The sequence below is a fragment of the Bombina bombina genome, chromosome 9, assembly GCF_027579735.1.
Source record: "Bombina bombina isolate aBomBom1 chromosome 9, aBomBom1.pri, whole genome shotgun sequence".
NCBI lineage: Eukaryota > Metazoa > Chordata > Amphibia > Anura > Bombinatoridae > Bombina > Bombina bombina.
The window spans coordinates 136,709,355-136,724,253 of NC_069507.1; the positions used below are offsets into that span (position 1 = coordinate 136,709,355).

Below are 14,899 nucleotides of genomic sequence, written 5' to 3' on the forward strand. Positions count from 1 at the left end.
TAAGTATATTATATCACAGTGTAGTCTGGTTGCGTCTCACGTCAAATGGGATCTCTTTTCTGGTGTATTAAGACCTTTTACATTCATCGTCATGACTGTTATGTTGGGATTATGTTGGAAGTCCATTGTGCACGGTTAGTATATGGCAATGGGGAGAGGGGGTTGAGGGTGGGGGGTGAGGGAAGTCTAAGGGAGAGGGGAAGAAAAAAAAAAGGGGGGTGGGAAGTAGGGGGTAAAGTAGATTAGCAAGAAGGACAAGAGTCAGAAGCAAAGTAGAGAAATATCACAATTGTATTGGGAATAACTAAAGCAAAAATAGTGTACTTATTCAATCTTTCATGACAACAATAAGAAAGGAAAAAAAGAGAGAAAAATAGTCAAGTCTGGGGTCAGTATCCTCACACCTGATTAGGTGACAATTAGAGAAAAAGGGCTTATAGTTTGGGGGTCATAATACCTTAGGTTTGTATGTTAATGCAGGACTCAATCTCTTGTGAGAGAGGGAGGTGCATAAGCTTGTGCTTCCCCTACATGTAGAATATAGTAATAACATAGCAGTCCACAGGTTATGCATTTAGGGAATGTGAGGTGCCGAGGGTAACAAATTACCATAGCTTGTGTGAACCTGTAAATCAAGGGGAGCTTACTTGCTAATTACCTTTACCATCGACCCGAATACATTTTGTGTTTCTAGGTGTGACCAAACAATTATAAACATGTTAACTTATATAACAGTCGTTGAGCGCCTAAGCGCTTGAACTTTCCTACCAAACTAACTATTTACATGTTAACCTCAAGAAGGACAAATAATATTTGTAAGGACCCCCTCTAGGCAAATGGGGAGGCCTGGTTGATACGGCTTTATGATCCCTCTTGGAACATATTATCCCTAGATATTAATCTAGGCAGGGGGTGACTTATATTCTAAAGAGCCCTCCCATTAGGGGGGTCAGCATTTCTCTGTCATTTCTCATAATGTGCAACCCATAGACTTTTTCAAACAGATAAACGTTTTAAGGAGAGGAGAAAACATTACAATTACATATCAAGTAATTTAAACAATATTCAGCCAGTGCCAATCACATATATGTCTACTTCAGGAAGAAAGTATAATACTTATCAAGTCCCATTTGGTGTGTCCCTGGTACATGACTTGGAGATGGCAGTTACTTTTCAGGTGCCTAATGCTTGTGTGGGGTCTTCACTGACCATTGGTTGGGGGTCCTGTTGTGATGCTCCCATCTGGTCAGGCTGTTGAATGTCAATTTCGAGTGTCCTGCAGAACTCTGTGAGGTCGGCTGGTGTCCGATAAATTGCTTGCGTTGCGTTTTTTGATGCTATTAGACACACCAGAAAGCCCCATTGTGTTGTATATTATGGGCTTGAAGTTCTGTAGTTATGAATTTGAGGTCTCTTCTTTTCTGTAGGGTCATCTGACTCAGATCAGAGAAGATTTGGAGGGGGATCCCTGCATGTGTTACATTCTTGAGATTTCTCGCCTTTTGTGTAATTATGTCTTTGTCTTTATAGCTGAGGAATTTTACTATAATGTCTCTGGGTGGGGCCTTAGGTGATGGTCTAGGCCTGAGGGCCCTATGTGCCCTTTCAATAGGGACATCTGTAGTGCCTGGTGTTCCCTTGAGGGTACAAAATAAGTCCTGTAGGTAGCCCTCCAGTGATGTATTATTGACAGATTCTGGGATCCCCCTTATTCTGATGTTGTTCCGCCGCCCCCTATTGTCTAGATCCTCCATTCTAGAGAGCAGGAACTGAATATTTTCTTTGTGGTCTTGAATATGTTGTGAGTTGTTTTAACTCTAGTTTGTAGGGTTTTATGTTTGGTTTCCAATATTTGAACCTGTTGTTTAACTTGGTTGATGTCCTTTTTCAGGTCACCAAAAAGTGATCTCATTTCAGCTAGGACTTTATTGATATTCTATTTGGAGGATATAGTATTAAGGTCTTCTCTGGTCAGGTATTCTTGTTGTTGCGGCAGGGTATTAGTGACCAGGTCAGCATTATTGGGAGTGGGGGAGGAGGGTCTGTGTTCCAACATTTCTGTGCTGGATGCTTGTGGATTTAGTTAAGCTTGTGGATTTGGTTCATTTCTCTAACTTGTTGTTTTTTCTACTAGACATGGTGTTATTGGTGCCTATGAAGCAAGGGTAGTCTGTCTGCAGCGCTTTTGCATCAAACAGATGCTTATTAATATCCCCTAATAAAGACTAATGTTCTGTCTCCAGGGAGGGGTAGTTGATGATGCGGGTCACCTTATGTGTATTATAGCACGGCCCCTAGTTCTCACTTGCGTGGCTTTTAGGATGGCCTTTCAGTTTAAGGGCCTCTGATATTTCTCGGTGCTAGCAATGGGCTTTGATGTAGTAAACAGCCCTCTCAATGCAAAGCGATCCCTCCGTCCGTTAGGGCTGTCTCTTGTTTTATGCGTGCTCTGGTCAATGTCTCAGAGGCCACATGGAATGTCTCAGGCAGTCCTCGGCAAGCTCTCCTGCTGTGTTCCGCTCTGCGCCAGTCTGTTCTTCCTGGTCACCACTCTGCTCCACCACTCTGCACCAAGGGCTGTTCCGTGCCTGGCTCTGATTTTTCCACTCCGGTATGACAGTCTTTGATTGTCTGCTGGCTGCGGCGTCCGGTCAAGGTAAGGCCTGGGGCAATTCTTCTTTCCAGATGCGTATGGGTGCGGTTTGTGTCCTGCTAGTATACCTTCTTAGTCTACAGCCAGCTGTGGGGAATCTCCTCTTCCTCAGGGCTCAGGTTACTGTCTGGGAGCTCGGTAATTGAGTTGCGGTGCTCACATTTCCCAGTGAAGGCCCAATCAGTCAGGATCGATATATTTGCGTCGCCAGCAACTTGTTCCCTCTCTCAGTGGTTGTAGTTTGGTAAAGTTTGTAGTACCTGCAGTTAAGCTTAATTTGTAAGGTATTTGTCCCTTTATTCAATTGTTAATCGGGTGTGAGGCATAAGAACCAAAGTTTAAGCAGCCATCACCCTGTGTGGCTAGGCTCCACCTCCACCAGGAGATTTTTTTTATCTTTTTTGCTATCACTCAATTAAACAGAGAGACTTGTTTTTTTTTTATTTACCTGTCAAAACTTTATATTGAAGTAGAAAAACCAAGGTATTAATCTAGGCCAATTTTGGTATATTTTATGCCACCGTTTCACTGCCAAATGCGAACATATAAAAAAAAAATGTTAACTTTTTCACAAACTTTGGGTTTTCTTACTGAAATTATTTACATACCACTTGTGCAATCATGACCCAAATCACTTTCATCAACTATTTTGAATGATGTGAAAATAGTTTATTTTTATGTATTATTAAATTGTTTTAAATTGTATGAGATTATTTGAAGCTGCTTATGTTAGCTCACTCTTTTTTGTAGCATTTATTGTGTAAAAATCTCACTTTAGGTACAAAACATGGATTCAGGGGAACAAATAACTTCATGCTAATAAAGGAATAAACCGTATGAGAGAATGGAAGGAGGGGAATATTGACCCCACTTTGAAACATAGTAGGGGTCAAGTTAAGGGCTAGGGTTTGGGTGCAGTGTGGGGGGGGGTTAATGTGGTGAGTGGAAGTATCAGCCCCTTTTTTATCTGGAGAAGAAGGGTGTGAGGCCCACACCACCTGTCTCATCGAGTTGGAGGTTGGTTTATTTTTTTCAGCAATGGCAGGGTGCTTGCCCTGAGTATTAGTGGCTTGCACCATTTCAGAGAAATTGGGTACCTCCTGTTAGTGGAGCAGGAGAGAGCAAATTATGTGGGACCATGTCTAGAGGTTTGGGGGGGTGTATTTTTTGGTGGTTAAACATGGCAAGCACTGTTGATGATTTCAAGTATTTTAAGTATATAAAAAGTTAATAAAACAATCTGCAACCTTGTTATCCCATATTTGAGTGTCTGTGTTTTATTTATTTTAAAAGAGGTTATACATACGAAATTACTTGACAATGTGAGGTCAGTTATTTTATGCAGTTCTAGCTATATGCAGGTATAATGTGGTTGCAGTGACCAAAAATTTGTTCTGAGGTCACATTTTGTTCAAATTTGGGCACATAGCTTGCATTAAGAGCACTGCAGGGCTATCTTTAGGACAAACACAAATTATAATAATCAGGACTGGGAATATCTACTGTTCCATTAGTTTTAGAAGTCCACTAGTGTATAAGCAAATAATACGCATTTATTTTATCTTTACCCTGAAGTAGCAGCATTATCTCTCTGGACTAGTATTTTGCCCTAAGTGATCAACAATAGAGATATTTTTCCAGCCCTGGTCATATTAATATAACCATATGGTACATAGCCACTACTGGACAAACAATGTAAAAACATTATCCTACATATGCTACAAATTATATCATCCTTCTAGCTCTGTTTCTCTGCTAAGTTTTAAGCACATCTGTTCAGTAGTTTTTGATACATGCAATATTTTTTTTTCCATAGATCCATACTAAAAAAATGTAATAAACTGTTGGTGCAAAATGTGCGCCCGTGTTTAATCTCATAGCATTTTAACGGTATATACCCACTAGCTAGTATTTAAAAAAAAAATTATTGCTGCGCAATGTGCGCCCCTTGTTTAACCACATAGCATCTCAGTGGTATATACTCACCAGCTATTATTTAATAACAACTATTGGTGCAAAATGTGCGCCTTTTTTTTAATTAGACAGCATTTTAGTGACCTATATTCCCTAAGCCTGCATTTATTAAAAATTGTTTGGTGCAAAATGTGTGCCTTTATTTAGCTAGCATCTTAGTGACTCACATTTTCAAGCTAACATTTTTTTCACAGCTATAACTCCATTTGCCAATACGTAAGACTAGTAGTACTAATATTTAATAGCGTTGACTATCTTACCTATTTTATGCTAGAAACTATATATTATATTTGGTATACTATATTTGTGGTCCCATATGATAAATATTTGGTCTCTCAGAGTGGATAGAGGCCACACAATAACTAGAAACACACTTATTATTACTATTTTGTGATCCAACCAGAATACTACCATCAAAATGTAGCTCACCTATTCATTCACAGCACTCTATGTGATAGCTATACGCATGAACATTGACCATTAGAGTGACCACACAAGGGAGGAAACTATTTTCCAATACTAATCATGTAGTGAGGAAAAAAGAAACACTGCGTCCTGGTGTGCTGTAGATCCAAAGGTTTATTGGAACAATGCCTGTAATGGGCAGAAAGGTGCTCCCTAATGCCTGACATCTTTCGCGCATGTGTACATGCGCTTTATCAGAGTAATCCCTTTGCCCCTCTAAAATAAATCAGTGAATCTAATCTTAATACGTTGGAGTCTATATACAACCCCTTTCTTCTATTGGGAAATTGGGTTTTGACATTACACCAGAGAGTTTTCTGTTCCACATTAGCTGTAAGACATAGGTCACTGGGGGACACCCTGGTATACCATTTAACTGGAACAATACTCAAGCCCCCACATACTAGTGTATATGGTCTATCATATGGTCACAATATTTTGCAATACTGCATCATTTTGTCCATTTTGTGGTTTTTAATTGTTTATTTTATTTATATTAATTAAACCCCCTTCTTTTGGGGAATTATCTATTCCTGTCCACCTACCAGACATATCCAGAATTGTTGTGAGTGCTAGTTAGTACACACTCTGCAAGTGTCTTTCACTTGATTTTTCTCTGATCCATACTAAAAAAATGTTTATGCATTTTGCCAATTCAAAAGCTACTGATCCGATTTACTTGAAACTGTGAGTGAGATTCTGAGAACAGGTGACAATATACAAGAGTAAAAATGAAATTAGTAGTAGTAATAGCTATAAACTGTGATATACGTTTGTTTTTTTTACTTTGTTAACCACCACAAAACCTATACTTTTTTTTATTATCAATAAGATGTTCCTTACTTTGACCAATTGTTCATCTAATGTCATTTTTTACCTTGAGTTGATGCCTTCTTTGTATTTCAACTGGGAATCCTGCCCCCATACTTTCTGTGAACCAAGTGATATCCAAGAGATTAAATTTCGTATTGTTGCCCATGTTGTTTACTTGTAACCATTCCAACATTTCTAGAGCAGTATTGTTTTCAGCCACAACATGAGTGACAGAGTCTCTGAAATACATAAACAGTAAACCGTGAGAAATAAGATAAGGAGGAATTTGTGTGAATAATTAGACAGATAAGATAATGAGTTCTCTCCATTCAAGCTCAGTCCATTTAATTGGATTGTGGTTTTAATGATCATAAAGGGTTTTTTTATTTACAAAAATATGTAAGTGCAATTTCCCATACATTTAAACACTGCAGCTGCCATAACAATTCATTGTAAATACATTGAAATAAATCCAATTTTACAGTACACTGTCCCTTTAATTGATATCATGAATGAAGATAATCTAATTGGTGGCTGCTCTCAGTTTGAAGTGTCACACTGCATCAGACAACAGCAGAAAATAAATGACATCACTGATTGGCATCTTTGTACACAGAATGTGTGTGATATCAACATCATGGAGACATATAGGAGCCTTTGTTAACTGAATACATAGAAATATAGAATTTGACAGTAAATAAGAACCCTGACGATCGGGGGCCCACTTTGCAGTGGAAGAAGTTACCCCATGAGGCCTTCCGTGCCTTTAAAGATAGAGAGGAGGAAATCGATTGGTACCTACAGGTATTCGAGACCCAGTGTGAGCTGCAGGGCATCCTGATCGGTAAGCTGTCGGGGAGGGCCTTGGATGCTTTTGAGGCCATCCCCATAGAAGATAAGCGGAACTATGACCGGGTGAAGGAGCACATCTTGGCCAAGTATGCCATCACTCTGTAGGCTCATCGTCTTCCCGGAGCCTGAGAAAGAGAGAGGGGCAATCTTTTACTGAGTGGACCCACCAGATCACTCGCTCCCTGGACTACTGGTTCTTGGGTTGCCAAGCAACCCTGGCACAAGCAACACAGCTCATCCTTCTGGAGCACTTCTATGACCACTCCCCACCGGAGGTGAGAGAATGGGTCCATGATCGGAAGCCTCTCATAGTGGATTGTGCAGCCATTCTGGCAGACTAGTTCCTAGATGCCCGATGCAGTGCTCGACCCGAACCTCATCCAGTGGTCCTCCCTACTACAGTGCCTTCTCGTCCCCCAGCGACACACCCGTACCCGTCTGCTCCACCTGCTCAAACTCACTCTTCTGGCCCCATTCCACCCCGGATGATGGGAATCAGGTACTACGGGTGTGATCATATGGGTCATGTACGGTCCAAATGCCCAAGGAATTCGTTCTCCTATCAACTGGACCAGAGCACCAGCTGGAGTTTTCAGAGCAGCAGCCCAATGTTTAGAGTCAGGGAGCTCTGCTGACACCACCGCTTGGGCCGAAGAGGAATTTGGGGTCTTGCATGAAGTAGACCCAGTACAGGCAGCAGTTGGCGACAATAGTCTGCATCATCGCCAGCCAGTGTGGATTAACGGCAGGCCGGCCCAAGGGTTACGGGACAGCGGAGCCACCATTACTCTTGTTCAACCACACCTGGTCACAAATTCGGACCAGACAAGGGAATCCGATATGGTTCATGTGGCTGTGGGTAAGGTGCTCTGAATCCCCACAACATGGGTCTACTTGTGCTGTGGAAGTGGGTATCATGGGTCACTTGCCGGTGGAAGTTCTACTAGGGAATGACTTGCATCATCTCGCACCCTACTTCCTCATGGATGACCCTACGGATGCTTGCCCTGTTACCACCCACAAGCCAGGATCCACGCTGAAGCACTCAAGGATGGGACCCAGGTAAGCCACCCCCACCTATCTTCTGGACTTCCCCCTCTGTCTTTGCCCAAGAGACTTTATGTGACATAATGTTAGCCCCCTACCGGGCCTGGGCGGGGACCGACCCCAGTGGGTTAGAAGGGGACCACTTTGAGTGGGACAGAGGACTCCTGTACCAGGTTACAGAGGGTGGTGCAAGCAGGCAGATGCCCAAGTGACAGTTGGTGGCACCACAAAGGTATCTGTACGACCTACTACGCATAGGGCACAACATTCCCCTGGCAGGACATTTAGCAATTACTAGGACCCGCCACCGACTTACCCAGCCCTTTTTCTGGCCTGGGATTATGGGGGACGTTAGACAGTTCTGCCATATCTGTGACATCTGTCAGAGAGTAGGGAAAACAGGTGACCACTCCAAAGCTTCGCTGCATCCCTTCCCTATCATTGACAAACCGTTCAGCAGGATAGCTGTTGACATCTTAAGACCATTGCCCTGTCCCAGCCCCTCGGGAAAGAGATATATACTGATGGTAGTAGACTACACTACCCGGTATCCAGAAGCAATCCCCCTGGCCAACATCCAGACAGAGACAGTAGCCGATGCCCTGCTCCGATCTTTGCCAGAGTGGGTTTCCCCTGGGAGATTATCTTGGATCAAGGGACTCAGTTTACTGCTGAGCTCCCCCAGCAGCTATGGAGGCTTTGTGTGATAAAACCCCTGCCGAGCTCCCCATACCACCCGCAGACTAACAAGTTATGCGAGAGGTTTAATGGGACACTGAAGCTTTGGATGTTCTCTGTCTCTCACAAGGACTGGGAGATATACCTGTCACATCTCCTGTTTGCTTACCGGGAGGTGCCACAGGAATCTACTGGATTTTCTCTCTTTGACCTAGTATATGGTCAGAGGGTGAGGAAGCCCATAGACCTGCTTAGAGCCAACTGGGAAGGGTCAGTTGGGGAGGAGGGACCCTCCATTGTATGTCCTCAAGTTCAGGGATCGACAGAAGGACCTCACCACAATGGTGCGGAAGAACCTTCAGTTTGCCCAGGGTAGGCAGAAGCGGTGGTACGACCATACCACTCGCAAGCACACCCTGGAAGTAGAGAAAAAGGTTCTTGCCCTAAAACACACCAAGACACATAAGCTGCAGGCTGCTTGGAAGGGACCCTATTGAGTAGTAGAACAGTTTTGTGATACTACCTACCTGGTATCCAAATGTTCAGATGAACGAGTTCACCAGACCTTTCATATAAATATGCTGAAGGCATACCAGGAGAGGCCATCATATGTGCTCCAGCCATGGAGGACTCGGAGAATCTCCTTATGCCGGAGCTGTCTCGGCAGAGTAGGGCACCGGCAGGCGTAGGGGACATAAGAGCAGATGAGCGACAGGACATGTTCTCCATGGACTCTGGGTACACCACTGTAGAGGTGCACCGGGTGGAGACCCCAGGACAAGTGCCTTTACCACAGCCATCGTACAGGGTCCCCGAGTCAGTTATGAAGAAATGCGCAATGAAATTAGGAAGATGCTTGATACGGGAGTTATCGAGCCATCCAACAGTCCCTGTGCCCAAGTGGGACAGCACGACCCACTTCTGTGTAAACTACCGTAGGCTTAATGACCGGATCAAGACCGACGCCTATTCTATGCTCCTGGTGGATGAGCTATATATAGCTATATCTCCCAGGGTAACTTTCTGATGATGTTAGTTCTCTGCAAGGGTTACTGGCAGATTCCTCTGGACCTGGAATCTATTCCAAATTCAGCATTTATCACCCCATTTGGCCTGTACCAGTTTAAGGTCATGCAGTTTGAGATGAAGAATGCTCCATCAACGTTTCAGAGGATGGTAGATCTCCTCCTTGATGGCCTCTAGGATTATGCCTGTGCATACCTGGATGACATCACAATCTACAACGATACCTGGGAGGAACACTTGTTTCACCTAGGTACCATATTGGACCGCATCAGGACTGCGGGTCTGACTCTGAAGCCAGACAAGTGCAAAGTAGGGAGGTCGGAGGTCCAGTACGTTGAACACCGAGTGGATTGCGGGAAGCAGAGGCCAGAGCCGGCCAAGATTGAGGCAGTCGCTAACTGTCCAAACCCCAAAACCAAGACCCAAGTCCTAGCCTTTCTTGGCACTGCTGGGTACTACCGCAAGTTTGTCCCCAACTATAGCACCCTGGCCAAACCCCTGACCGACCTGACCAGAAAACACTTACCTCGGCAAGTCCTTTGGTCCCCCAAGTGCGAGGCTGTCTTCCAGCAACTGAAAACAGCATTAGTTTTTGCCCCTCTCCTTGCCTCTCCTAACCCATCCAAACACTTTTGTGTCCATACAGATAACTCCATGTTTGGGTTGGGAGCAGTGCTAAGCCAGGTGGATGAGGAGAGCCATATGCACCCCGTAGCCTACATCAGTCAAAAACTACTGCCTAGGGAAGTGGGCTACATTGCAGTGGAAAGGGAGTGTTTGGCACTGATGTGGGCTCTCAAGAAATTGCAGCCATACTTGTACGGGAGACCGTTTACAGTGTTCATGGATAGTGATGTCACGAACAGTTCACCGGAGAACAGTTCCCGGCGATCTTAGCTTGTTTGCGTTCGCCACGGTGGGTGAACATATGCGATGTTCGATCCGCCCCCTATTCGTCATCATTGAGGAAACGTTGACCCTGTATCAGCAGCAGACACTCCCTCCCAGACCCTCCCAGCTCCTGGGCAGCAGCCATTTTAGATTCATTACGATCCTGCATTCTTAGTAAGAGGAGGGTTAGTGCTGCTGCTGGTGATTTTATAGGGAAATTGATAGCTAGGCTAGTGTATTCGGTGTCCACTACAGTCCTCAAGGACTCATCTAAACTCTGCTGTAAGTACAGCACCCCAAAAAGCCCTTTTTAGGGCTAGAACTTCAGCACAAAAAGCCCTTTTTAGAGCTAGAACTTCAGTCTTTTTTTTTTTTAAATATAATTGCATTTGCCTGCCTGTCGGCCTATGTGTGAGGCTCACAGCATGTACTATGATTAATTGCTCTGTGCCACCACTGATATCTGGTGTAACATTAGTGTAAATTTAAAAAAAAAAAACTTTTACATCAGTTTGCTAGTGTAATCTAATTTCATTTTCCATCAGGCCTGTGTGTCAGGCCCACAGCATATACTGTGATTAATTGCTCTGTGCCACCACTGATATCTGGTGTAACATTAGTGTAAATTTAAAAAAAAAAAACTTTTACATCAGTTTGCTAGTGTAATCTAATTTCATTTTCCATCAGGCCTGTGTGTCAGGCCCACAGCATATACTGTGATTAATTGCTCTGTGCCACCACTCATATCTGGTGTAACATTAGTGTAAATGTAAAAAAAAAAAAACCTTTTACATCAGTTTGCTAGTGTAATCTAATTTCATTTTCCACCAGGCCTGTGTGTCAGGCCCACAGCATATACTGTGATTAATTGCTCTGTGCCACCACTGATATCTGGTATAACATTAGTGTAAATTAAAAAAAAAAAAACTTTTACATCAGTTTGCTAGTGTATTCTAATTTCATTTTCCATCAGTCCTGTGTGCCAGGTCCCCAGCATATATTGTGATTAATTGCTCTGTGCACCACTCATATCTGGTGTAACATTAGGTTAAATTTTAAAAAAAAACTTTTACATCAGTTTGCTACTGTAATCTAATTTCATTTTCCATCAGGCCTGTGTGTCAGGCCCACAGCATATACTGTGATTAATTGCTCTGTGCCACCACTCATATCTGGTTTAACATTAGTGTAAATGTAAAAAAAAAAACTTTTACATCAGTTTGCTAGTGTAATTTAATTTCATTTTTCATCAGGCCTGTGTGTCAGGCCCACCGCATATACTGTGATTTATTACTCTGTGCCACCACTCATATCTGGTGTAACATTAGTGTAAATGTTAAAAAAAAACCTTTTACATCAGTTTGCTAGTGAATTCTAATTTCATTTTCCATCAGTCCTGTGTGCCAGGCCCACAGCATATATTGTGATTAATTGCTCTGTGCCACCACTCATATCTGGTGTAACATTAGGGTAAATTTAAAAAAAAACTTTTACATCAGTTTGCTAGTGTAATCTAATTTAATTTTCCATCAGGCCTGTGCGCCAGGTCCACAGCATATACTGTGATTAATTGCTCTGTGCCACCACTCCTATCTGGTGTAACATTAGTGTAAATTTACACACAAAAAAACAAACTTTTACATCAGTTTGCTATTGTAATCTAATTTCATTTTCCATTAGGCCCACAGCATATACTTTGATTAATTGCTCTGTGCCACCACTGATATCTGGTGTAACATAAGTGTAAATTAAAAAAAAAAAAACGTTTACATCATTTTGCTAGTGTAATCTAATTTCATTTTCCATCAGGCCTGTGTGTCATGCCCACAGCATATACTGTGATTAATTGCTCTGTGCCACCACTGATATCTGGTGTAACATTAGTGTAAATTTAAAAAAAATAAACTTTTACATCAGTTTGCTAGTGTATTCTAATTTCATTTTCCATCAGTCCTGTGTGCCAGGTCCCCAGCATATATTGTGATTAATTGCTCTGTGCACCACTCATATCTGGTGTAACATTAGGGTAAATTTAAAAAAAAAACGTTTACATCAGTTTGCTACTGTAATCTAATTTCATTTTCCATCAGGCCTGTGTGTCAGGCCCACAGCATATACCGTGATTAATTGCTCTGTGCCACCACTGATATCTGGTGTAACATTAGTGTAAATTTTAAAAAAAAACTTTTACATCATTTTGCTAGTGTAATCTAATTTAATTTTCCATCAGGCCTGTGTGTCAGGCCCACAGCATATACTGTGATTAATTGCTCTGTGCCACCACTGATATCTGGTGTAACATTAGTGTAAATTTAAAAAAAAAAAAACTTTTACATCAGTTTGCTAGTGTAATCTAATTTCATTTTCCATCAGGCCTGTGTGTCAGGCCCACAGCATATACTGTGATTAATTGCTCTGTGCCACCACTCATATCTGGTTTAACATTAGTGTAAATGTAAAAAAAAAAACCTTTTACATCAGTTTGCTAGTGTAATTTAATTTAATTTTTCATCAGGCCTGTGTGTCAGGCCCACCGCATATACTGTGATTTATTGCCCTGTGCCACCACTCATATCTGGTGTAACATTAGGGTAAATTTTTAAAAAAACTTTTACATCAGTTTGCTAGTGTAATCTAATTTCATTTTCCATCAGGCCTGTGTGTCAGGCCCACAGCATATACTGTGATTAATTGCTCTGTGCCACCACTCCTATCTGGTGTAACATTAGTGTAAATTTTAAAAAAAAAACAAAAAAAACTTTTACATAAGTTTGCTATTGTAATCTAATTTCATTTTCCATTAGGCCCACAGCATATACTTTGATTAATTGCTCTGTGCCACCACTGATATCTGGTGTAACATTAGTGTAAATTAAAAAAAAAAACGTTTACATCATTTTGCTAGTGTAATCTAATTTCATTTTCCATCAGGCCTGTGTGTCAGGCCCACAGCATATATTGTGATTAATTGCTCTGTGCCACCACTCATATCTGGTGTAACATTAGTGTAAATTGAAAAAAAAAACTTTTACATCAGTTTGCTAGTGTATTCTAATTTCATTTTACATCAGTCCTGTGTGCCAGGCCCACAGCATATATTGTGATTAATTGCTCTGTGCCACCACTCATATCTGGTGTAACATTAGTGTAAATTAAAAAAAAAATACTTTTTCATCAGTTTGCTATTGTATTCTAATTTCATTTTCCATCAGGCCTGTGTGTCAGGCCCACAGCATATACTGTGATTAATTGCTCTGTGCCACCACTGATATCTGGTGTAACATTAGTATAAATTAAAAAAAAAAATGTTTACATCAGTTTGCTAGTGTAATCTAATTTCATTTTCCATCAGGCCTGTGTGTCAGGCCCACAGCATACACTGTGATTAATTGCTCTGTGCCACCACTCATATCTGGTGTAACATTAGTGTAAATGTAAAAAAATAAACTTTTACATCAGTTTGCTAGTGTAATCTAATTTCATTTTCCATCAGGCCTGTGTGTCAGGCCCACAGCATATACTGTGATTAATTGCTCTGTGCCACCACTCATATCTGGTGTAACATTAGTGTAAATGTAAAAAAATAAACTTTTACATCAGTTTGCTAGTGTAATCTAATTTCATTTTCCATCAGGCCTGTGTGCCAGGCCCACAGCAAATATTGTGATTAATTGCTCTGTGCCACTACTCATATCTGGTGTAACATTAGTGTAAATGTAAAAAAAACAAAACCTTTTACATCACTTTGCTAGTGTAATTTAATTTCATTTTCCATCAGGCCTGTGTGTCAGGCCCACAGCATATACTGTGATTAATTGCTCTGTGCCACCACTGATATCTGGTGTAACATTAGTGTAAATGTAAAAAAAAAAAACGTTTACATCAGTTTGCTAGTGTAATCTAATTTCATTTTCCATCAGGCCTGTGTGTCAGGCCCACAGCATATACTGTGATTAATTGCTCTGTGCCACCACTCCTATCTGGTGTAACATTAGTGTAAATTTAAAAAAAAAAAAAAAATTACATCAGTTTGCTATTGTAATCTAATTACATTTTCCATTAGGCCTGTGTATCAGGCCCACAGCATATACTGTGATTAATTGCTCTGTTCCACCACTGATATCTGGTGTAACATTAGTGTAAATTAAAAAAAAACGTTTACATCAGTTTGCTAGTGTAATCTAATTTCATTTTCAATCAGGCCAGTGTGTCAGGCCCACAGCATACACTGTGATTAATTGCTCTGTGCCACCACTCCTATCTGGTGTAACATTAGTGTAAATTTAAAAAAAAAAAAAAAAAAACCTTTTACATAAGTTTGCTATTGTAATCTAATTTCATTTTCCATTAGGCCCACAGCATATACTTTGATTAATTGCTCTGTGCCACCACTGATATCTGGTGTAACATTAGTGTAAATTAAAAAAAAAAACGTTTACATCATTTTGCTAGTGTAATCTAATTTCATTTTCCATCAGGCCTGTGTGTCAGGCCCACAGC

At 41.4% G+C, this 14,899-nt stretch overlaps 1 protein-coding gene across 1 annotated transcript in view; it reads right to left on the reverse strand.

Moving 5' to 3' along the window:
* DNTT (DNA nucleotidylexotransferase) overlaps nt 1–14,899 on the reverse strand; it is a 1,045,168-nt gene that overhangs the window by 987,985 nt on the left and 42,284 nt on the right. Inside the window, exon 2 of the mRNA XM_053692399.1 lies at nt 5,970–6,144. Coding sequence (XP_053548374.1) covers nt 5,970–6,144 — 175 coding nt within the window. The remainder of the gene's footprint in view (nt 1–5,969; nt 6,145–14,899) is intronic.